General features: G+C 39.6%; 1 protein-coding gene across 3 annotated transcripts in view; it reads right to left on the bottom strand.

The window, feature by feature from the left end:
- Positions 1 to 26,634, bottom strand: part of fnip1.S (folliculin interacting protein 1 S homeolog) — an 85,058-nt gene that overhangs the window by 40,792 nt on the left and 17,632 nt on the right. For 2 of the 3 annotated variants that reach the window (XM_018256200.2, XM_018256201.2), the window contains exons 2-5: positions 14,991 to 15,117; positions 3,871 to 4,008; positions 1,913 to 2,013; positions 716 to 790 (exon numbers count right to left, since the gene is read on the bottom strand). In XM_018256200.2, the coding sequence (XP_018111689.1) occupies positions 716 to 790; positions 1,913 to 2,013; positions 3,871 to 4,008; positions 14,991 to 15,117 (441 nt within the window). Of the gene's footprint in view, positions 1 to 715; positions 791 to 1,912; positions 2,014 to 3,870; positions 4,009 to 14,990; positions 15,118 to 19,602; positions 20,157 to 26,634 lie in introns of those variants that run through there. The other variant, XM_041588748.1, reaches the window with a different exon arrangement.

Raw genomic sequence — 26,634 nt, 5'->3', positions numbered from 1 at the left:
ACTGTTGTCACTATTTATTAATTCAAATGTAATCTTAATATTGCATCCCTTGTATAGTCGCTGGGGTTCTGTGATTCCTTAAAGGAGAAACAAACCCGTAACATAGAAAACAACTACCCCACTACCCTTTGTAGACCCCCTCCCTCCTCCCCCAGCCAAGTTGGTACCCGGGGCAAATGCCCCTAACTTTTTACTTATCCTTCAATGCAGATTCTGTCCCCCGGAGTTGATAGCAGCCATCTTCTTTTCTTCATTAAACTTCGCAAGCAGACCTTCATTTCGGCGCATGCGTAGTTGGAGTAATTTTCTGGTCCCGACCAACTGCGCATGCGCAGAAAGTCACGAAAATGTCCATGACTTTAGGCACATGCGCCGAAAACGGAGGTCGGCTTCTGAAGTTTAGCGAAGAAAAGAAGATGGCTGCCGCGAACTGCAGCGGACAGAATCTGCACCGAGGGGTAAGTATAAAGTTAGGGGCATTTGCCCCGGGTACCAACTAGGCTGGGGGGGGCGAGGAGGGAGAGGGGGGTCTACAAAGGGTAGGGTTTTTTTTACGTTATGGGTTTGTTTCTCCTTTAAGCAGGTAAAGCTCACATGGATTCTTCCCACTGCAGCCTATTCACCCTTTACAGATATATTGCTCCACTTGAAATGGCAAGTGCTGAAATATAAGGAAATATTCAAGGCATATAAGGTAAGCTGTAAATGTACTTACGTGTTAAGACTTCCACAGGTGCTACTCCCAGTCCGTGCAGTAAATACTTTGCTAAGCATTAGCTGGGGAGGAGATCTACAAAATGAAAAGCAGCATATCAGTGGATTTAACTCTGGGTCACTGGTGCAACAAAATTAGATTTCAGATTGTTCACCATAAACAAAGACTTTTTTCAATTGCTTTCCATCTTTTACAGTTTTCCCAAAATGTAAGTTTCAAGTTTAATGTTCCTGCCTCTGGTGTTTCAGTGATCCAGGAGCAGATTCTGAACTGTTACAAGTTGCTACATTTAGTTGATATAATTAGTTGATACATTTCTCAGCAGTATCTGTGGAATATTAGCAAGTATTGTATCCATTCTAACAGCTGCCTTTAAATGAGCCATCTAGGATAAATGAAAAAACCCAATTTTGTAGGCAATTATGAGTAATATTAATTAATATTATCTTTAAAAATAGCTCCTTTATTAGAGCTCCCTATAGATGTTCTCTGGTCCCTGTCCCGGTTTCAAACGAGGTGTGGACGTGTCCTGTCACTGCCAGAAGCACAGTAGGAGGGAGACAGCCAATCACAGCCCTGCAGTCACGCAAGCACCGACAGGCTTCAGTTCCCTGTCAGGTCCTGCTAGCTGCTGATTGGTTTCTGTCCTACAGTGCAGTGTATTTACAGCTCCCCTGCCCAGCCTGGGAAAGGAATCAGCAGGACGTGGAAGAGAAGGGAAAGATTAGGGTTTTTTGAAGAATATTCAATACATCAGACAGAAACAATACTTTTTTAAGCACAATTCTTCTATATCTAAATGATTATAAAGCACTGGTACATTTTCATTTTTTACACAAAATGTCTCCTTTAATGAAACTCAGGGATTGTAATAAGAAATGTATCAATTTAAAATAGTTAAAGAGTCGGCGACCCCCTACCCCCCCCCCCCCCGAGCTGCTTTAGAAGGTGAAAAATGTAACTTTACATTTTAAATATTAGAAGAATGATCACAAATAGAAAATGGAAAGTAATTTGAACTGAAAAAAGTGTTTGAAGGTGAACAACCCCTTTTAAAGGATATACAGATGAGAAGTAATTATTAGGCCCAAACGATAAGTAAAGCAACTCTCCCGATACAATAATTCACAGGGGATAGCCTCAGTGTTAATCAATGGATAACAAACACTAAGAAAATAATAAAATAGAAAAGCTTACCGTATTTGGTGTATTTTCAGAGTAGAGCCTTTGTAACTCATGGCCACTGACCCAAACATCATCTCCCCAAGCATACTGGCATCAGCAGGGCACCGAGATCCCTGTATAACAAGAAATTTGCATCAACAGGTATCGGAGCAGAGGTATATGTACTCATTATGTCTGAACCAGCAAATTACAGAAATGCACAGTTCCGGTTAGCATTACAAAGACAGCAGATTGACTGTGATATTTTAGGGATAGTGAAATATAAAACACTTGTCATCTCTGCAAGTTAGCTTGACAGAATATTTATTTGTGTCAGATGACTGCCTTCTCCTCTGGCCAAATCCTCTCTCTTATGTAAAATGTAACTCAAGCCAAGTGAGGAGATCCCAGCCAGGCAGCAAGTCACATGCACTTGTCAATTTAACTCTCCTTTGGTTCTGTGGGGAGGAGAGGGCAATTTGTTCTAATGCAAAATATGTTACATGGCTATATTTCTATAGCTATACAGTCATATAAAAATGTTTGGGAACCCTTCTTAATTCTTTAGAGTTTTGTTTATCATTGGCTGAGCTTTCAAAGTAGCAACTTCCTTTTAATATATAACATGCCTTATGGAAACAGTAGTATTTCAGCAGTGATATAAAGTTTATTGGATTAACCGAAAATATGAAATATGCATCACAACAAAATTAGACAGGTGCATAAATGTGGGCACCCCAACAGAGATATTACATCATTATTACAATACTTATTTGAGACTCCTTTTGCAACTGTTAAAGCCTCTAGACACCTCCTATAGCCTTTGCCGAGTATCTGGATGGCGGTATTTTTGACCATTCGTCCATACAGAATCTCTCCAGTCCAGTTAAATTTGATGGCTGCCGAGCATGGACAGCCTGCTTCAAATCATCCCATAGATTTCCGAAGATATTCAAGTCTGGGGACTGTGACGACCATTCCAGAATATTGTGCTTCTCCCTCTGCATAAATGACTTTGTAGATTTCCAAGTGTGTTTAGGGTCATTGTCTTGTTGGAATATCCAACCCCTCAGTAACTTCAACTTTGTAACTGATGCTTGAACATTATCCTGAAGAATTTGTTGATATTGGGTTGAATTCATCTGACCCTCGACTTTAACAAGGGCCCCAGTCCCTGAACTAGCCACACAGCTCCACAGCATGATGGAACCTCCACCAAATTTGACAGTAGTTAGCAGGTGTTTTTCTTGGAATGCGGTGTTCTTCTTCCGCCATGCAAAGTGCTTTTTGTTATGACCAAATAACTCCATTTTTGTCTCATCAGTCCAAAGCACTTTGTTCCAAAATGACTGTGGCTTGTCTAAATGAGCTTTTGCATACAACAAGCGACTCTGTTTGTGGTGTGAGTGCAGAAGGGGCTTCTTTCTAATCAGCCATACAGATGTTCTTTGGCAAATTGTGCTGAATTGTAGAACGAGAGATAGATAGATAGATAGATATATATATATACCCCTCCAACCTTCCTTCTGGTCCCCAGTTGCAGCTGCGAACAGTAAAAAATGTAAGCGCGGGGGGGGGGGCTGGAGGGAGGTTGCATCTGCGGAAGGGCCTGGCCAACACATCTTTGCAGTTGGGGCCCTTAGGGCAGTGGGGGGGACCCAAAGCAGCAGCCCCGTTGGAAAATGTACCGGGGGCTATTATTACAGGCATACCATTAGCAGAGAATGAGTGCATGCTGGACTACATTGATTATACTGTATAACTGGAACCATCTGATAAACCAAAAAGCACTTTAAAATGCAATGTTTAAGCCAGTGCTGGTACAAATTTGAACATGTTACAAATACTGTCAATGTTAGCAACATTAGCCAAGTTAAATAGACCACACAGACCTATCGTTATTGACTATCAGCCCCTCAGGACCTATGTCGTAGTTAAGCAAGAGCAGAGGATGCCAATATTGCCCTTGGCTTGTGCCTTGGCATTATTACCTGGTACTTTGGGCACTGCTCTTTCGTGTCAGATGCCAGGGAGTTTGTTGAGCTGTCCAAAGATGTAGAGCTGTCCCCTCCTGGCTTGAGCTGGCAGCATTTCCCCAACACCTTCACCTGAGCATCAATCACAAGTTTCTGCAGAGAAAAGTGGAAAAACAAACATAAGCTTTTTAGCACGGATAGTCTTAGCATATTTAAATTCACACACATAAATACGGTGTTTGGAGGGCAACATACTTTAAACCCGTTTACCATTTTAATTGTATCATTATAGTGCAAAAAAGGAAACTACTCTGTATGACCATTTGGGTCACTGAGGTGTGGGTGGTGGGAACTGCAGGGTTATCAGTTAATGTTTGAAACCATAATGCAATAATTTACACATTTACAAAGAATATTATGCAAAGAATAAAACATATAAACAATAGCAATGCTGGGGCATGTATGCTGGCACCAAAAGAGCACAAAGCCTTTCTGTACACTTGTTTGCATATAAACGACCATCTCCACCTCTTGTTTGTGAAGATTCTCATTCATCCAGGTCATGGTATATCTAGCAATATGTCAAATCAACTGGACTTGCTGTGTTTTTTCCTTGATGACGTTTCACAAGTCATCCAACTGGCTTTCTCAATTCAGAATAATTTGTAAATCTTCCTTCGAGAATATATATCCTCTGGAATGTTGCTCCAATCAGCATAATCTGTTTATCATAATCCACAATGATGTCATAAAAGATTGGAGTTTTGATGTGTTATTAAGACTTCCAGGGAGAGGTGCCAAAACAGTATTGTATGTGGCAGATAATAGAGGTCGCACCCCCCCCCCCCCCCACACCTCTATTCAGATTTGGTTTTTCAGTTTTTACATATATGGCTTCTTTAACACCTCTTCTAAACAAGTTGCTCTCCCAGGTTTAGAATCTGGACTTGGCAGTCTTCAAAAAAAGGACACACGTTTGAAGGAAAAATCAAGTCCAGTTGATTTGACTTATTTCTATAGATCTCCACCTCTTTTGTTCATTATCTATTCACTGAAAAACAGTTAATAATCATCCTGATAATTCATGGACTCTGCTAATGTAAAAGAAAGCATTTCTCACTGGCTTTAATGTTGCTTATTATATGATCAAATTATGTTTCAGATTAAAGGGGCAGTTCGCCTTACAAACACATTTTCCCATCGCAGTTGTTTTCAAACTTTTAAAATTGCTTTCCATTTTATAATTCATATAATTTTTTGCCATTTTTATTTTAAAAAATAGATCAGATGAATTCACTGCCATCGATTGTCTCTTAACTCAACATCCGGGGACCGGATTATAAAAATGGGAAGTAAGGTTTGTGCACATCCACAGCCCGCTGAACTCCTAGAAAATTGATCAAAAATGGCCTTGCATGTGCGTTTACACGTAGAACATGCCATAGGTCTGTGAATTTTTCAGTGAAAGGTTAGTGGGGGGTTTATTTCACCTTTAACAGCAGCTGCTTCAGACCCTAGTAAGCATACTCCTATATTGTCACACCATGTGTTTTCTCTGCAGACACATAAATGTGCTGTTTGTAAAAGTGACATAAATGGCACTACAACTGAAGAAGAGCCGACTACTTAACTTCAGCCCTGACTGGGCATGCTCCCTGAGCTTTCCAAAAACCAACTGGTACAATAGGAGATAAAGGCAATGTGCCCCGATGTAGGAAGTTGAAGGAAAACTATAGCCCCAAAATGAATATATTGCCCTTTTACATCTCTTGCATTGAACCACCATTTAGTGATGATCTCTGTGCTGCCTCAGAAATCACCTGAACAGCTCTAACTGTAACAGGAAGAAGTGTGGAAGCAAAAGACAGAACTCTGTCTGTTAATTGGCTCATGTGACTTAACACGTGTGGTTTGTTTGTGTGCACCCTGAATCATAGGATTCCAGGGGGTGGCCCTTGTTTTTTAAATGGCAATTTTCTATTATTATTCAAGGATTATTCAATGGCACATACTACTAAAAAATGAATACTATAGTTATTTTATGCTATACTGTATATTTTTATAGAGACCTACAGTGGTTGGGGGGTATAGTTTTCCTTTAATGTTTCAAAAGTTATAACCACTAGGACAGACAAAGGTAAGAGACAGATACTGCTTTCAGTGCAGTAACTATAGAGGAAGCAGACCCCACAGTTGCAGGGGGGACCGTGAAAATGGAGGCCCGGGGTCTGCTTCCTCTATGGTTTATAAGTAACCTCCCTTCCTCAGCCACTCTCTTACCTGCAGTGGAGAGGCAGAGACACGATGCAGAGAGTGGGCAGAGTCTGGGTGGGATCCAGGTGGATAGTGGGCAGAGTTATTCTGGAAGTGGGCAGGAGGATGGGGATCAGGCCCCTCTGAAGATTTTTTTTTTTTTTTGCGTGGGGGCCCGGCGCACTTTAGTTACGCTACTGACTGCCAGTGTTGGACTGGGATGCCAGGGGCCAACCAGAAAGCCTTAGACCTTGGGCATTTCCAAACTATTATTCCTCCTCTACTAACTCAACCTCTTTATTCTCCTAGTCTTTTATATATACTTACTATTTTTTCCCATTATTAAGCCTTTTTCCCCACAAAGAAATAGGGAATGACCATGAAATAGGCCAAATGTTTAGAAACAAGAGGGCCCACTGGGAGTTTTCCTGGTATCCCTGTGAGCCAGTCCGACACTGCCGACTGATTTCATTTTTGTGAAACAACCCAAGCATAGAGCATGTGAAATATGTAGAAACATATGTAGAAACATAGATACAACTGAGTTAGCAAAAGGGGAGAGAAAAAATGTATAATAAGAGAAGCAAAAACAATGGCACATGCTGGGAGAAGTAGTAAGGAGCAGAGCAGGGCACATTGGTGGTAAGGACAAAAGAGTATAGAAAAGACACATTAAGAATCCTTGCAACCCTACAATAGCAAAGTGAAAAACAGCAGAGGAGATTGGAGAGTCTGTGTGAGCATATGTTAGTACCCTGCTCCTAACTAGAACCTTTGTTTTGTTCTCTGTACTAATGTGTATTTATACTCTCAGCAAAGGACAGATTTAAGCACAGATACACCATGTAATTCATCAGTTCATCATGTACTTGCTTCTTACCTTTATACTGTCATGTGTGATAAAGATCTGTTAAACAGCATACAAATATAATCTTAATGTCACCTTGTTGGTAACGTATGAAATTACCAACAACAAGGGGGGAAAAAAATAATCAGAATAATGTGCAGCTTTGGCAGATCTGTTTGCAAAGCAGTCGGACTCTCCAGTTACAGAGCAGCCAACTCTGATACCCATGCAAAATGTCACTTGAGCATATTATTTTTGAGATAAAGTTGACCTTGAGGGCAAAGAGTCCTTCTGGATAACCAGCCATCTCTGCCTGCTGAGCATATGAAATGCCATTAACAGAGCATTTCTTTCATATTACATGTCCCTGTATTTCTCTATAAAAGAATTGGACATTTTGTACAGGTATGGGACCTGTTATCCAGAATGCTTGGGACCTGGGGTTGTGCGGATAATGGACCTTTCTGTAATTTGGATCTTCATACCTTAAATCTACTAGAAAATCATGTAAACAGTAAGGGGCACATTTACCTACGGTCGAAGTAAAATCCTTCGACTTCAAATATCGAAGTCGAAGGATTTACCGATATTTCTACGATCGAACGATCGAAGGAATAACCGTTCGATCGAACAATTAAATCCTTCGAATCGAACGATTCGAAGGATTTTAATCCATCGATCGAAGGATATTCCTACGATCAGGAAATTGTTAGGAAGCCTATGGGGCCTCGGTAGGTTTTAGGTGGTGAACTAGGGGGTCAAAGAATTTTTTAAAGAGACAGTACTTCGACTATCGAATGGTCGAACGATTTTTAGTTTGAATCGTTCGATTCAAAGTCGAAGGTCGAAGTAGCCCATTCGATGGTCGAAGTAGCCATATTCGACCATTCGAAATTCAAACTTTTTTCCTCTATTCCTTCACTCAAACTAAGTAAATGGGCCCCTAAGGGTCAGATTTATCAAAGGTCGAGGTGAATTTTCGAATGAAAAAAAAAAATCAAATTTCGAATTTGAAAAAAATTCGAAAATTCGAATATCGAAATGTATCATGTACTGTCTTTTTAAAAATTCGACTTCAACCATTTGCCATGTAAAACCTGCCGAATTGCTGTTTTAGCCTATCGGGGACCTTCTTAATCAATGGGTTAACGGCACCAAAGTGCAAGATCCCTATGGAAGTTTCACTATACAGAAATGAACACCAGCACATCTTCACTCAATCAAATGCTCGCATTGGCGAAGTAACGATAGCGAATACGAATAGGAAAAGGCCTGAATAGAAAAATGAGTAATAAAAAGTAGCAATAACAATTAATTTGTAGATTTACAGAGCATTTGTTTTTGAGATGAACTCCCATTTGAAAGCGTCAGAAGAAGGCGGCAAATCATTCAAAAACTATAAAAAAATAAGTAATGAAGACTAACTGAGAAGTTGCTTAGAATTATCTATTTGAAATCATACTAAAAGTTAACTTAAAGGTGAACTGCCCCTTTAAAATGTTGAAACTGATGGGTGCTTCTTTTTTCAACTCAGCTTACTAGGTTACCGGTACTATGAAATGCAACTGCAATTTGCAGGCAATGTACCAATGTTGTCGACTAGACTTCATTCCAAAATATGATGCAAATAAAAAAAAAAGATTTATTCTGCAAAAACGACCATCTCAACGGGTGGCCTAAAGCGTTTCGTACCTTGTGGGCACTTAATAATAGGCCAAAATATTGTGTCTATAGGGATGGCTGGGGATATGATGATCACATCTAAGCTACTGTTCAGCAGTGTAGCGCTGGATATCTGATCAGCAAATGTTCAACTTCAAGGGTCAAGGTTTTTTATGGCCAAAACTGTCAAATTGGACTAGGGAGTTTTTCAAATTCGATTCGAGTTTTTCAAAAAAAAAAATTGTATCCGATTTTCAATATTTATCATACTCTGGGCCTTTAAGAACTCAAATTTGACTATTTGCCACCTAAAACCTGCCGAATTGCTGTTAAAGTCAATGGGAGACGTCCAAGAATCAATTTGGAGTTGTTTGCAGCCTTCCCCACTTCAACTTTTTAAAATTCAAATCAAATTTCATTAAAATTCGATTTGAGTTTTCAGACGATCCAATTGACCCGAGTTTAAAGGAACAGTAACACCAAAAACTGAAAGTGTTTTAAAGTAATGAAAATATCATATAGTGTTGCCCTGCACTGGCAAAACGGATGTGTTTGCTTCAGAAACACTACTATAGTTCATATAAACAAGCTGCTGTGTAGCAATGGGGGAAATTGAAAAACGGCTTAATGGCACAGGATAGATAATGGATAACAGATAACACCATTAGACAGACAGAGTTTATCTGCTGTCTGCTGTCTGCTGTGTAACTTGAGCCCCTTTCTCCTTTGAATGGCTGCCCCCATGGCTACACAGCCGCTTATTTATATAAACAATAGTAATGTTTCTGAAGCAAACACAGCAGTTTTATTAGTGCAGGGCAACACTGCATTATATTTTTATTACTTTAAAACAATTAAATTTTTTGATGTTACTGGTCCTTTAAAAAAAATAAAATTTTTATAATACATTTTGACTGGTCGAGTTCATGGGAGTTTAAAAAAAACATGAATTCAAAATTCGACCTCTGAAAATTGTGCTTCCCCAAATGACTAAATTGACCTTACTCAATAATCACTACTATTATGAAAGTTGTATAGTGGAAAGGAATGCACACACATGCTGTAGTAAGAAATTCCAGGATCACCACCATGATTATGTGACATATTTCACTATACGTATGAGTCATTACATTATAAAGAGCAACTGCCACAAAGTCACACTTACGTGAAACAGAGAGAACACAAACATCTTGGTTATAAACAAAGTGCCATTATTGTTTGCTGACTAGGCTTGTTCATTTATAACAGAATGTGTTTACAGGCTGCTCGCAAGATACCCTTATAACTTGACACGGTCAGACAGAAAACAGGCAGGAGTGCGTGGGAGTCATATGATTGCACTACAGACTTGTGAAGTAAAACTGCTGCTTATCTCTGACCTAACAAACAAGCTTTCTGGCTGAGCTCTGTGAGGCATGTGATAGAAACCACGCTGATTCCGCTGGCTACCAGCACTGTGTAGAAACAAACCACACACTCTTCATCCAAGAAAAAAAGAAGTTTCAAGTTCCATACCCAAAAAAAAAAAAAAAAGATAATAAACTTCCTTATTTAGGGTGCTCCTCCAAGCAAACTTACATTTATTTTGATACTTAGTGGATAGATATTTGCACTTTGTATTACATTATCCTATAATACTGTATGAGGCGGTACTGTTATACAGCACTGTTATATAGCTCAGGGCCAGGGGTCCTTAAAGGAAAACTATACCCCCCAAACAATGTAGGTCTCTATAAAAAGATATTGCATAAAACGGCTCATATGTAAAATCCTGCTTCATGTAAATAAACCATTTTCATAATAATATACTTTTCTAGTAGTATGTGCCATTGGGTAATCATTAATAGAAAATTGCCATTTTAAAAAATAAGGGCCGCCCCCTGGGATCGTAGGATTCACTGCACTCACAAACATACCAACAAACCATACATGTTAGGTCACATGAGCCAATTAACAGACAGAGTTGTGTCTTTTGCTTCCACACTTCTTCCTGTTACAGTTAGAGTTGTAGTATTTCTGGTCAGGTGATCTCTGAGGCAGCACACAGACCATCACAAAATGGTGGCTCAAGGCAAGAGATGTAAAAGGGCAATATTTACTTAAATATATATTCCAGTTTGGTAAGATTCTTTAATATGCCACTTAATATGATATGAACTATCTGCTGCTTAAGTGTCATTTTGGGGGTATACTTTTCCTTTAACCACCGGGCCGCAGCCAATCTACAGCTTTACAGCTGAGCCGAGTCAGAATTTGAGACGGCGCTCAAGATTTGAAGCTGGCACACCAAAATTTGAGGCTCGCACATGAAATTTGATGCTGGCCAGCCCAAATTTGGCGCGGCACCCCCCCCCCCCCCCCCCGGTCCTTGCAAAAAATTAGGACTTTACACCGGTCCATAGGGCAAAAAAGGTTGGGGACCTGTCTCGTTTTTCGTAGGACAGTCCAGATTTTGACAGCTCCACCCGCAGTGCCCGATTGTTATTGAAATGTCCAGACTTTCTTATTGTTCCCTTGCACTGAACAGCCAGAAAAAGATACAAAGTGTCTAACTTAATTGGCTGAGCCCAGAACGCTCCCCAGGTGCACTGGTTACAATTTAAGATAAGCAAAGAAGCAATTGTAACAATTTAAGCTAAGCAGGTCTTTTGGGGAAACTGTGACTTGCATCTTAAAGGGCAATTCAGCTTCATTAGCAAAACTGTAATAAGACATAAAAAAACACAAAAATGTGTTCAAACTAGGGATGCACCGAATCCAGGATTTGTTTTGGTAGTCGGTCAGGATTCAGCCATTTTTAGCAGGATTTGGATTTGGCCGAATCCTTGTGCCTGGCCAAACCGAATCCTTAAAATCATGTGACTTTTCGTCACTAAACAAGGAAGTAAAAAATTTACTTTGTGCGCGGCTCTATTTTTCCCTCCCCCTCACTGATTTGCATATGCAATTTAGGGTTCGGATTCGGTTCTGTATTCTTCCTAATCTTTCACGAAGGATTCGGGGGTTCGGCCAAATCCAAAAAAGTGGATTAGGTGCATCCCTAGTTTAAACTTTCATAACCTGCCAAATTTTGTAAAATGAAAATGGTAAGCAGTGGGTGTGGCCACACAAATGGGCGTCTGCAAAACTTTTTGTCCCTCTTTCTATTTCCAAAATGTTGGGAGGTATGATTACAACACTGCTGTACTGTTACATATAGCAGGTTGTATTTACTAGACTAGCTGCTTAAAAACAAATATCTGATTGGTTGTTCTGGGTGATAAGGCCTGTACAAATAGGGGGCGGATTTATAATACTTAAACTCAAGTAAACTGCAGTCGTTTTTGAACTTTTTTTTTTATGGATTGCTTTTGATTTCTCCTCGATCCTGTATTGAAAAGTCCAGACCATCAAATAATAGATTTACAACAGGGGGTTGGCTGAAGCAACAAGGCTCTGTTTATTTGCCTTTTTATAAAGGAACAATGAAACTAGTTTAATCTACCACGATTTAAGGTGGCCAGAGACATTAAGACTTTTAAAAGATCTTTTCGTTATCGTAGGACCAAGCTTATTTTGAAGTAATCGTTTACACGTACAATTTGTGCACAAACAAAAACTATTTCAAGTGATATCATCTAGTTGAAGACAAACTGTGGGTAGCTGCCTCTTTGGCCCTGCATACAAATGGACAAGTATACATGGGGAAGACAAATCACATAAATATATTAGAGACTTAGGGGTAGATTTACTAAAGGGCGAAGTGACTAATGCTGGCGATTTTGCAGATTTCACTTCGCTAGTGAAGGAGATAGACGGTAGCAGTGATTCACACTCTATCGCCAGGCGAATTTTCGCTGTGGCAAATGGACGTTACTCGGCAAATTCACTAAGATGTGGATTTTACTGAACGTTACCTCTTTCGCCAAGAATTGCCTTCTCCAGCTCAGACCAGGCGAAGTGCACTGGAGAGCATAGATCTTCCTCATTCTTCTGTTACTTACATCATATTTTTTTGTGGAAAAAGTTTCTAAGTCCCAAAAAACACTGGCGTCTTTTCCTTTTTTCCCCGAGTGATTCCTGGCAAAAGTCCTTAAAATATTTTTTTGGGTAACTGGTTTCCCCCATACATTTTCTAACATATGGAACATTAACTATACAGTGGGCTCATGTGTAGGGCATTATAACAACTCTATTAGATCATTAGAAAAAAATCATTAGATGTACGATCGTTTGGTGCCCACTAACCTCACCATAATTTGACGGAAAGCAAAAGAATTGTCAAAGGATCTGCGGGAAAAGGTAGTTGAACTCTATAAAACAGGAAACGGATAAAAGAAAATATCAAAGGAATTGAGAATGCCAATCAGCAGTGTTCAAACTCTAATTGAGAAGTGGAAAATTAGGGGTTCTGTTAAAAACCAAACCACGGTCAGGTAGACCAACTAAAATTTCAGCCACAAATGTCAGAAAAATTGTTCGGGATACAAGGAAAAACCCGCAAATAACTTCAAGTGAAATTTGCACTCATCAGCCTGGAAGCTGTGCAGGGGACGTACTTGGACATTCCAACATGACAATGATCCAAAACACAAGGCCAAGTCGACCTGTCATTGGCTACAGCAAAATAAAGTGAAGGTTCTGGAGTGGTCATCTCAGTCTCCTGACCTCATTATCATTGAGCCACTCTGGGGAGACCTCAAACGTGCAGTTCATGCAAGACAGCCCAAGAATTTACGGGAACTGGAGGCTTTTTGCCAGGAAGAATGGGCAGCTTTACCGTCTGAGAAGATAGAGAGCCTCATCCACAACTACCACAAAAGACTTCAAGCTGTCATTGAGGTTAAAGGGGGCAATACACGATATTAAGAACTGGGGTATGAAAGTTTTGATCAGGGTCATTTGGGTAGTTTGTGTAGTGATTATTATTCAAAAAGAGTAAACACAGTTGTTTGACAATAAATGGCTTCAGCCAACCACTAACTATGAGTGAATGAAAAAGTTTTTGTGTTATCCTTCATATTCTCTGAAAAATGGTTAAGAAATCATAAATTCTGCCAGGGTATGTAAACTTGTGAGCACAACTGTATATATCGGACGATTCAGCTGTACAGGCGTGTATTGAAATGAATGCTCTGTCTTGGAAACATCTTTTCCAGGAAAGCTTGTAATTGTTACATCTATGGCCACCTTTACAGCTACTTCCCATGCAGCAATTCTAATGGATCCAGATGGCAGAAGATTTTTCACCCAATGGTAGCGCAGATTTCCCATAACACAATCTCCTTGTGTGCTATTGGATACAGGTCCTGTTTACACCAGAGGTCTGCCACTCACCTTACCTGGGTAGACTAATTTTCTAGGAGGAAAAATTCCAATATACTTAGCTTTCCACCCTATTAATAACATTGCAACAAATATATTTTTCACCAGCTGGGTGGCACGGTCACTGTTTCCCCCCCACTTTAATTCACAACTGTGATATACATTTATTTTTGACCTTCACAATCATTTGGATTCTTTGCAATCTTCACCCTGGTCACTGAACAGGCAAGCCTGAGTATTCTCAACTTGGCCACAACCTTGAACAGCCTCGATCAAAAAGACTCAATAGCACAGCTATTGTTTGATAAGATTCTCATTCATCCAGGTCATGGTATATCTGTAGAAATAAGTCAAATCAACTGGACTTGCTGAATTGTTTTTCCTTGAAGACATTTCGCCAGTCATCCAAAAAGCCAGTTGGATGACTGGTGAAAACGTCTTCAAGGAAAAAAAAAACACAGCAAGTCCAGTTCATTTGACTTATTTCTACAGATAGACAGACATTCATTTTAAAATACACTATTTTTTTTTATAGTTTTTGATTTATTCACCTTCCTTTTCTGCCTCTTTTCAGATTTAAAATAGGAGTTTGAAGCTACAATATTATTATTACTACTTAACTTTCTATCCAAGAACCCCATTAAATGCTAATTTTAATCATTTGAGAGATTTACTCTTACTTGGTTAAAATTGAAGGAGTCAATATACAGTTCTTTAACACTGATACAGGTATGGGGCGCATTATCCAGAATGTGTTTTTCCGGATAACGGATCTTTGCTTAATTTGGATCTTCATACCTAAAATCTACTATAAAATCATTAAATAAACCCAATAGACTGGTTTTTGCTTCCAATAAGGATTAATTATATCTTAGTTTGGCTCAAGTACAAGCTACTGTTTTATTATCACATTGAAAAAGGAAATCGTTTTTAGAAATTTGGATTATTTGATTACAATGGAGTCTATTGGAGATGGCCTTTCCCTTATTCTGAGCTTTCTGGATAAAGGGTTTCCGGATAATGGATGGATACCTGTACACACTCCAGACATCATAAACATCATACTTACCGATACAGACAATTCATCTGTCTTGCGCTTGGTATTGGAGTCAAACAAGACATTTCGTCCCCGTTTTTCACAGTCCTGGTAAACGATCAGGCGGATTTGGCTTGGATCAAATTCCGGTGAAGGCCAACTGGGAAGAAGCATAAAGATATATATTTATTTCGCTACATAAATACAGCAGTCATTCAGTATAATCCAGCATACACTTCCATAATATAACTAATGCTATGTGCACTGGTTAAAGGAACAGTAACACAGCAATTTTATCAGTGCAGGGAAACACTGCATTATATTTTCATTACTTTAAAACACTTATTTTTTGACGTTACTGTTCCTTTAAAGTAGAAGGAAAGGTTAAATGACTGGGGTTGCAAAACCTATGTATTGCTTTCTTAAAGGGGAAGTAAAGCATTTAATGTCTTTTTTAGCCCAAGCAGCTGATTAAATTGCAAGTATGAGATAGTGTTCGTAGCTCTCAGTTTTTACATGTTTCACCAGAAAGGTACAGTATCCCATCTTATGATGTAATCAGCATTACTTTGTAGACAAAACCTCCAATATATGAAGTGCAACACCTTTAAAATGAATCCTCGTTTTAACCATGCGAAACAGCGCCATAACATAACATTTCTGGTTGTTAGGAAGTTATTGCACTACTTAACTTGCTGGCACTATATAAATAAAATCATGACGACTATGAGAAAAGGTATACAGCCCCATTACAGCTCATAAAACACGAGGCTGTTCTGTTTAAGAGATGTCAGAGGAGGTGAAGTACAAATGAATAAAACCCTATTCTTATGGCACCAATTTGAGAACAAACAGATTTTTCCTCATAGAGGCAAGCTGGCGGTTCCAAATGTCATTTCCTATGCTGAGTCACATATACAAGTAACAAGGGAGATGTTGAAGGGAGCTACAGCTTCTTTCATAAATAGCCTGACGGTATTTCATATGGCCTGTAAGCAGCTAAATATACAACGCTTGCTGTAAGCATGAGCATGAATTTGGTCAAGGTAAAAACATCTACACTTGCCGAATAGACTAGTCTTGAAATTGCCATATGCTGCTTGTCACATGCCAGCACAGGTATAGGATCCGTTATCCGGAAACCCGTTATCCAGAAAGTTCCGAATTACGGAAGGGACATCTCCCATAGACTCCATTTTATCCAAATATTCCAAAGTTTTAAAAATGATTTCCGTTTCCTCTGTAATTATAAAAAACAGTAGCTTGTACTTGATTCTCACTAAGATATAATTAATGCTTATTGGAAGCAAAACCAGCCTATTGGGTTTATTTAATGTTTACATGATTTTCTAGTAGACTATACCCCTTAAACAATGTAGGTCTCTATGAACATATATTGCAAAAAACAACTCATATGAAAAACCCTGCTTCATGTAAATAAACCATTTTCATAATAATATACTTTTCTAGTAGTATGTGCCATTGGGTAATCATAAATAGAAAATTGCCATTTTAAAAAATAAGGGCCGTCCCCTGGGATTGTATGTGCACACAAACATACCAAAAAAAAAAACCATACATGTAAGGTCACATGAGCGAATTAACAGACAGAGTTTTCTCTTTTGCTTCCTCACTTCTTCCTGTTACAGTTAGAGCTGCAGTATTTCTGGTCAGGTGATCTCTGAGGCAGCACCCAGACCATAACGGAATGGTGGTTCAAGGCAAGAGATGTAAAAGGGCAATATTTACTTAAATATATATTCCAGTTTGATACGATTCTTTAATAGTCCACTTAATTTGATTTAAACTATCTGTTGCTCAAGTATTCATTTTGGGGATATAGTCTTCCTTTAAGGTGTGAAGATCCAAATTACGGAAAGATGTGTTATCCGGGAATATCCCAGGTCCCAAGCATTCTGAATAACAGGTCCCATACCTGTTTATGAATTATTTTTTCAACTTTTCATTCGTCCATGCAGGGTCGGACTGGGGGGCCCAGGGCCCACCGGGACTGCTGGTCCAGGGCCCCCCGCCCCCCTACTGCGCCGCTCGACCGCCGCCATGCGCGAGCAGCGCTTCTCGTTGAGCAAGCGGCAATGCGCAAGCGGCGACGCGATGCGCATCGCCGGAAACTTTTTCAAAGTTTTTATACTATTAGAGGTGGTCTGGCCCGGCGCGGGCCCACGAGGGTCGGGGCCCACCGGGTTTTTTCCCGGTGTCCCGCCGGGCCTGTCCGACACTGCGTCCATGGAAGAATAGAGAAAAAGTTATTACCGGTTTTTGTTTTGCATATTACACTATATTGAATGGTGGTCTTGCCCCCAGAATCCCCAGCTGTAGCAGGTCAGAAAGACAAACAGTTCTGTTCCAGCAACAGGCATTTCTGCCTCTGCAGATAACGAGCCAGACGATTTTTAAGGGAATCTATGGATGTATTTTTAGTTCAAGCTTATCTGCCTCTGCATGTTACTAATAGTCAGAAAGTTCACCAGTGCACAAGATATTGGTACAGTACCTCATTTTCTCCCCGATGTTTATTGTAAGAAAAAGATGCCCATATTATATATCAATAGTTATAAACATTACCCATATAATGACCCTTTTGACTGATACTTGGTGATCTAATACTTACAAGCAGGATTGTGCAACTGGAGGCTCGCAAGCCAGGTGTAGCCCTCTAAGGAATTGTTATGGTGCTCCAGGGTTCCACAGACTTATTTTTATTTTATCACACAGCCCTCGAACATGTGAAAAAGCAAATAATCAGCCCAGTATGCAATAAAATTGCATAGCGCACATAATGTTTTCTCCATGTTGGAAAGGAGCTGTACATACCTCCCAACTGTCCCGTTTTTAGAGGGACAGTCCCTCTTTTGACAGCTCAACCCGCAGCCCAACATTTGCACTGGAAAGTTCCGTTTTTCTCTGCACCGAAAAGCCAGAAAAAGAAACAAAGTTTCTAAACTTAATTGGCTTTTGGCAGAGAGCCTAGAACAGCCACAGCTGCAGATAAGATACTTTTGTAACAATTTCAAGATAAGCAAATAAGTAATTGTAACAATGTAAGATAACGGGTCCCTTGGGAAAAGTTAGACTCACAGCTTAAAGGGCAATTCACCTTCATTAGCAAAACTGTAATAACTGGGAAAAAAAAAAACACAGAAATATGTTAAAACTTTTATAACTTGCCAAATTTTGTAAAATGAACATGGTAATAAGGGGGTGTGGCCACAAAAATGGGCATGGTCAAAAAAAATTTGCCTCACTAGGCGCGACAACTTTTTTGGCCCATTTTTTGGTTTCCAAAATGTTGTGAGGTATATGCTGTCAGGGCCAGGCTAAGGTATTTTGGCACCCTAGACAAGGGCTTCAATCAGGGTTGTTATTAAGGGTGTTTGGACAGGGGTTGACCATATGCAGCCCAAATCTTGGGGCTTAGATACTAATGCTATTTTTTATCATTTGAGGGATATACTCTTACTTGGTTAAAATTAAAGGAGTCAATATACAGTTCTTTAACAATGATACGGGTATGGGACCGGTTATCAAGAATGCTCGGGACCTGGGGTTTTCCGGATAATGGATCTTTCCATAATTTGGAACTTCACACCATAAGCCAACTAGAAAACTATGTACACATCAAATAAACCCTACAGGCTGTTTTTGCTTCCAATAAGGATTAATTATATCTTAGTTGGGATCAAGTACAAGCTCCTGTTTTATTATTAGAGAACAAGGAAATAATTTTTAAAAATGTGGATTATTTGGATAAAATGGAGTTTTACTAAAGGGCGAAGTGACTAACGCAGGCGACGATTCACCAGCGTGACTGCTTTTAGGCAGTCACGCTGGCGTAACTTCGCTAGTGAAAGAGACAGACGCTAGCGCTCATTAGCACTCTATCGGCAGTCGAATTTTCACTCTGGCGAATGGACATAACTCCGCAAATTCACTACGATTTTACTGAACTTTACCTCTTCTGCCAGACTTGCCTTCACCAGCTCAGACCAGGCAAAGTGCAATGGAGAGCATAGATCTTCCTCATTCTTCTGTTACTTACATCATATTTTTAGTGGAAAAAGTTCCACAATTTTCGCCTGGTGAAGTGTAGTGATGGGTGCGAAGCCATCACTGGCAAATTATTGGCGGTTAATAAATTTACCCCCATGAGAGACAGCCTTTCCGTAATTCGTAGCTTTCCGAATAATGGGTTTCCAGATAATGGATGCCGCACATGTACTTCTAATATACATAAGATTTTCAGTATGTGTAACAAAAAAAAAAAAAAGGAATTTTAAGCGAATAAATAAGCAATTCCATATATAAAGCTGCAAACTAAACAAACATATACACCTATAAAATATATAAAGACTCAGAGTATGACCTGGGGGCTTTAGTTATAAATATATGCCCAAGTAGAGATATTCTGCCTATAGCACACATGCAGTTGTTGAACTGCTACTACTAGCATGATCTGACATCATATAATAGAAAATAAAAAGATGCCAAATGTAAAAGGATGATTAGAGATTCCAAACTAAGCTATATTTCGTGCATTCTAATTGAATACCTCATATCATTTATGTAGTATCAGTGACTGTGCTTACTAAAGCAAAAACATTACAATGCTTAGACTTCTGGGTACCTGGACTGCATCTTTAGCTTCTCTCCAGCTCCAGGTTTTCCCCGAAACCCTTTTGAAAATATTCAACACTCACAATATGATACAAGGCTCAGCCGGATGTTAAAAACAGCAATCGGCTTTTTCCAGACCAGTCGCTTGATGTTCATGGAGATGAAACTTCAACACACGGGCCATCGTATTGTTTTAGTCCCATCCAGCTCAAAAATGACAACTCATTGGTACTGCGTCGCCATGGCGATTCTGCTACTATCACAATCAGACCCATTTAACCGGTTTTCAAATTTGTATAGCCTACGAACAGTTTGATTCAGGTTGTCTCTTCTACTGAAACGACTGCAGACACTCAAGGATCGTAGCATTTGTCGGCATAGGAAAGCAGAATGAGGTCTGTTTAGCAGCGGAGTTTCTCTCTTAAGTAGATCTCATGTGTCTTCAACCATCTGACTATTGGCTCTAGGACTTCGGCAGCCAAAAATGATTAGACAGATTGACAGGAAGAAATACGGAGTGGGGGAGGCTGAAAAACGAATGTTCTTGTGTTGTAACTCTGTCCCTGCTTATTCTCCACCTCCTTGGATGACAATCTTGGGAGCTGCAGGTTGCTGGCATTCAGTACTGCCAGCGAATTGTAAAAAACAAAAACACAGGCACTAATAGCCATCATGTGACATGGAGCTGTCAGTGCCTGCCATCTGGATCTGCCAACCAATCCCAGTAGTGCTTTCTCTTCATACCAAGGGTCTCCAAAGTGTCGGCTATAAATGAGCTCCGGCAGCTGTCAGTATAAAGTTACTCACAAGTGGCCAGCATTGCATACGTATGTACAGAAAAAAAAAACACACAATTGCAGCAACTTGTGTATTTATTCAAAGTATTTACACAACATACATTTAGATATAATGCTCTATAGAGGTCAAGAAACCATCATAAATTACATTTACAGTAACTAAAACATGCTGTCTCCAAAAATTCAGTTCTAATGCACTATGGTGTAAGCAACACCAAACCAAAAAAAGATTACGTTTTAAGTGTGACTTGTAACAAATATATTATATATATTATAAGTTATTCAGTACCAGTATGGCCTGCATTCTCTTTGTATGCTAAATATACATGAAAAGGCAGCGAGATCACATGCTGCTAGCCTGTATAAATAGTAGCTGGAAAAGAAGCGGAAGCTGAATTTCATTAAGACTGTTGCAGCACAAAAGTTCAGCCCGAACCCGCCCGCGGCCCTAGGACTAGGGTTGTCACCTTTTGCAGCGGTGGAGAATGGGCAGAGGGGAGGGCTGTGACATCAGGGGGTGGCCCGTGATGTAGGTGGGTGTGTCCGTGATGTCAGGGGGTGGGGCTATGATATGGCGATCTGCGATTGCCCGATCGTCGTGTCAATCAAGGAAATCCTGCACAATTTTCTTTATTTGGAAAACCGGGCAGGAAGTCTTGACTTGGGCAGCCCTTCAAAATACCGGGCTGTCTGGGTCAAAACCGGACAGGTGGCAACCCTACCTAGGACATACTTCAGAAGTCGGCCCGAACAAACCCGACCCACGGGTCCAGGCTTCAGGCTAGCCCATACATCATTAATGTACAAGCACAAGACTTTTCGCCAGGTTTCGCCATGAAAAATACGGCCATAGAGTCCAATGGGTGAAAAAAAATTATAGTGCGATGCGGTCTTCGATCTCGATAGCGATATCTAGCCTATATTTGCTCAGATATCAGTTGGGAAGGCCCCATACACGGGCAGATAAGCTGCCGAATCAGTCTAAATGACTCAAATTGGCATCTTAAATCTGCCCGTGTATGGCCGCCTTAAAGTGATATTGACACTGAAAAACTACTTTTTAAAATATGAATGTACATTAAAAGTTATCTATAGGTCGTGTTGATCGTTTTTTGTGGAGAGGTTTGTTTTTGTAAGTAATTGTTAGTTGAAGTTTCTAAACCTGACTGTTTTCCAACCCGACTGTCCCATCTCAGCCTGTCAGTTAGAGTTTCTAATGCCAACGGACTCCTGCTGCACAAATATGGCAGCCCCCTCATACAGAAACATGGGGCAAAGTTTTATAAGTTGCTTTCAAAGGCAATATTATGATAGATGTAAAAAAAGGTTTAATTTCTGGTGTCAGTATCTCTTTAAGGCAAGTAGCTGCAACAGACCTGTCTTTTGCAGGGGAACGAAGATTTTTGTAACATTGTTTAAAAAGTATCAGTCAGTAATTAAAGGGGTGGTTTACCTTTCAGATAACTTTTATCATGATGTAGAGAGCGACAGCTCTTCAATTTGCATTTTAAGCAATGTGGTTGCTAGGGTGCAAATTCCCCTAGCAACCATGCATTGATAAGAGACTGGAATATGAATAGGAGAGGGGGTTGAATAGAAAGATGATGAATACCAAGTAGCAACAATACATTTGTAGCCTTATAGAGCATTTGCTTTTAGAAGGGGGTCAGCAACGTCCATTTGAGAGCTGCAAAGAGTCAGATGAAAAAGGCAAATAACTATAAAACATAAATAATGAAAACCAATTGAAAAGTTACTTAGAATTGGTCATTCTATAGCATACTAAAATTACCTTAAAGGTCAACCACCCCTTTAAGCAAATTCTGCTTTCAATAGCAATTTCTTAAAAAAAAACAAAAAAACAAAAAAAAACATTGACATTTTTTAATAAATAGAATTACATTTTCTTTTAAGGACATTTTTTATTTTGGGTTTACTTGCCCTTTAAATTAATTTCCTAAAAATGAATTATTTCTCTGTGGTGAGAATTACCCTGCCAGAGACAGATTTGCCCACAGAGACCAAAACACTCCTCCCGGGGTTCACTGATTAACAAGCCGAGGGCTAAAGAACAAGTTGAATTGTGTGTTTTGACAGGACGCCAATAGAAATGAACTTTTGTGGACATTCTGGTGTGTCTGCCACAATCCAGTTAGTATAAATGATGCAGAGAGTTGCAAACAAGCATACATAATACAAGCTGGTACTGAGATACAATGGATCATTTTCCTAGCACACTAAGGCAAGCATTTAGCTGTGTGTTCTGCATCTTCACAGCATTCGCTGAGCCAATCCCAAGCAACTCTTTGTTCTTTTTCAGTGGAGTAATATTTAAAGAAGTTCAGGCTTTTTTCCCCCTGTGCCACTTAGTAAGGATCTACTTTTCAAGAATTAAAAGAAGGAGAAATTGCACTGTGATGCGATGCAATTCAATTTTTATCTGATATACAGTAGGGATGCACCGAATCCACTATTTTGGATTCGGCCGAACCCCGGATTCCTTTGCGAAAGATTCGGTTGAATACCGAACCGAATCCTCATTTGCATATGCAAATTAGGGGTGGGAAGGGGAAAACATTTTTTACTTCCTTGTTTTGTGAAAAAAGTCACGCGATTTCCATCCCCGTCTCTAATTTGCATATGCAAATTAGGATTCGGATTCGGTTCCGCCGGGATTTGGCCGAATCCAAATATTGCTGAAAAAGGCAGAATCCTGGCCGAATCATGAACCGAATGCTGGATTCGGTGCATCCCTCATATATAGCCACCTTGCACTATCAAGTCTTTCAGGACAGGCTTGTTTATGATGAAATACAGGTAGAGGATCCCTTATCCAGATAGCTCCAAAGTACGGGGTGTCCCATCTCCTATAGACTCCATTTTCATCAAATCATTCAGATTTTTAAAAATAACGGTCATAATAAAACAGTACGTTATACCTGATCCCCACTGATATAAAAAAAAAAACCTTATTGGAGGCAAAACACTCCGTATAGATTTAATTAAAAGAAAACTATAGATCTCAAACAACGTAGGTCTCTATAAAAAAGATATTGCATAAAACAGCTCATATGTAAAACCCTGCTTCATGTATATAAACCATTTTCATGATGATATATTTATCTAGTAGTATGTGCCATTGGATAATCATAAACAGAAAATTGCCATTTTAAAAAATAAGGGCCGCCCACTGGGATCATACGATTCACGGTGCACACAAACATGCCAAACAAACTATACTTGTTAGGCCACATGAGCCAATTAACAGACAAAGTTCTGTCTTTTGCTTCAGCACTTCTTCCTGTTACAGTTAAGAGTTTCTGGTCAGGTGATCTCCGAGGCAGCACACAGACCATCACAAAATGGTGGCTCAAGGCAAGAGATGTAAAAGGGCAAGATTTACTTAAATATATATTCCAGTTTGGTAAGATTTTTAAATATGCCACTTAATATGATGTAAACTATCTGTTGCTTAAGTGTTCATTTTGGGGGTATAGTTTTCCTTTAAGGTTTGTATGATATTTAAGTTGAACTAAGGAATGGGGATCCAAATTACGTAAAGATACCTTTTCTGGAAAATACCAGGTCCAAAGCATTCTGGACAACAGGTCTCACACCTGAATTGATAACTATAATGCAGGGATTAAAGGATAGCCTTATTGACAATGAAACTTTTACTCATTTGGGGTGCCATAAATCAGAAAGAAATAAAATCTAAAGCACCAGTACTTGGGTCAGCAGTGACAATTCTATGAAAAGGGAAAGAAAAAGTGTTTACACATGGCACACATTGGGGCTCATTTATCAACACTGGGCAAATGTGCCCATGGGCAGTAACCCATGGCAACCAATCAGATTCCCGCATTCACTGTTCTACTTGCAGCTGGTTTCAAAAAGCTAATCACTAATTGGTTGCTATAGGTAACTGCCCAAGGGCAAATTTGCCCAGTGTTGATAAATGAGCCCCATTGTTTACAGGCAACAGTAAATTAGTACACATATGAACACAACTTTTGTGTGCATGGGGGGGGAATTCATTTTCCTGGCACTCATGAAGGTCCCTACTTCCATTTAGGGATGCACCGAATACAGGATTCAGTCTTTTTCAGCAGGATTCCGATTCGGCCGAATCCTTGTGCTTGGCTGAAGCAAATCCTAATTTGCATATGTAAATTAGAGGAGGGAAGGGAAATTGCGTGAGTTTTCGTCACAAAACAAGAAAGTATGTTTCCCACTTTTTCCTTTTCCGACCCTATTTTGCATGTGAAAATTAGAATTCAGTTCGATATTCGGCCAAATCTTTCATGAGGGATTTGGCCGAATCCAAAATAGTAGATTCGGTGCATCCCGATTTAGTTTATCACACACATTTTTATTTTATGTACACTTTATAGATTAACATTTACATAAACCACACAACATCAAGGACATACGTCTTTGTTCCAGTAGTGCAAGGATGCAGTAGTAGATGGAAATTCTGGTGGAAATGTGTCATAAATTGTGTTCTTGGCATAAAAAAAAAAAAAACACAACACAGGACATGGAAGCCATTCTCAAATACAAGTACTAATAACAGAAATCCACATGATCTCTGAGCAACATCCCACGTGATGAATCATGAAGCCCAGGCTGCTGGTATGGTATCATGTCGGCTATGTATCTGCAGCAACTGTATCTTGCATAACACACGAGAAAAAAGCTCAGGGCTATAACCTCAGGAATTTGCTATTCGTGTATGAGGCGCTTCCTATTCTGTCTGACATGTGACCTTGCTAAAACTTGGACGTTGATTCATACAGTAATGAGACACCAATTGTGTGTTAGTAAATGGGGACACAAAGCCTTACTCATCACAGCAACTGGAAAGAACAGTTCTGCAAGCTTTCTTTTTTTTTTTTTTTTTTTAAAGGGAACTCCAGCTTCCAAACCAAAATTTGATAAAGATGCCCACATAACCCTTAATATACCCATCACAGTTACCTGTGCAATTTTCTATGCTGAAATTCAGTTGTTTAACAATTCTTCTCTTTATGCAACATTTGAGATTCTAGCAGGGGAGGAGGGACTTAACACTGATGTTACAAATGCATGCAGGAACTACATTACCCACAATGCATTGCACTATGATGTTCTGTTGCTTATTGAAATCACGTGTGCAGGGAATTGTGGGGTTTGGAGGATGCAGGCTGAGGACAGGTGGCTGTTGATACAAAGTAACAGTAGTCAGCCAGCTCAGTAAAGTAGTCAGACAGATCAGCAGGGGGCTAGGCTTAGGAAACTGTTCAAAACCATTAAAAAGCATGAAAAGTCTTCATATTTTTTAATCGATGTATATTGTAAAGTTGCTTGAAATTATGTTTACTTTTCAAAAAGCTTAAGTTATGTCTGTGTGGAGTTCCCCTTTAAGCAAGACAAGCAGGATAGAGAAATATTCCAAATAATGCAATGAATGATGCTTATTTTTGCCCAGTAATCCATTCTGTGGCCATTTCGTTCTGATGTCGGACTGAGAGCAGAATGAAGGCACCACATTTCAAGGTAAAACTGACCACAGACAGGATAATTGCGGGGCTATCTGCATATTGTACAAGTTAGCCATACACCAGTATAGCTAAATTGTACAGATCTATCACTATCAAAGTGTAGTCCCCTTATATTCCAGCAGGGGCGTAACTACATAGGAAGCAGACCCTGCAGCTGAAGGGGGGCCCAGAAGGTATAGGGGCCCATGAGGCCCTAATTCATGTACAGTTTCAATAAATATTGGTAAAACAGGTCAACCCCTAGACATTTTGGGGGCCAGAAAAATAATTTTCTGTGAGACCCAATGTCTCTAGTTACACCACTGTATTCTGGACTGACTAATAACTCCATATATATGCTAATCTTTCACCCTTTGAGTTTCTCTGTTCATTGGACCCATCCAAGGACCAACTGGTATACAATTTGCTCGAAGAAAGAAAAAAAAAAAAGGAAAAAAACTGAACTTGATGATGTGGCTGCTGCTTCTGTTGCCAGCTTTAGCAAAACAACTAAAAGTGCTTTAAATTAAAAAAAAAAAACCCAATGTTTTAATTAGTATTAGGAGTGTTGAGACCCTAAAGAGGGATTGACAGGGGGGCTGTAAGATACATATGCATAATATATGCAGTCGACAGCAACATGAAAACCACAGGGTAGACAGAATTTTTTTGTAGTGTGCTGACTTGTTTATATATTTTCATCTTGCCTCTGCAAATGAATCC

This window comes from Xenopus laevis, chromosome 3S (genome assembly GCF_017654675.1).
Source record: "Xenopus laevis strain J_2021 chromosome 3S, Xenopus_laevis_v10.1, whole genome shotgun sequence".
Classification (NCBI taxonomy): Eukaryota; Metazoa; Chordata; class Amphibia; order Anura; family Pipidae; genus Xenopus; species Xenopus laevis.
This window is presented reverse-complemented; position numbering and strand designations above follow the sequence as displayed.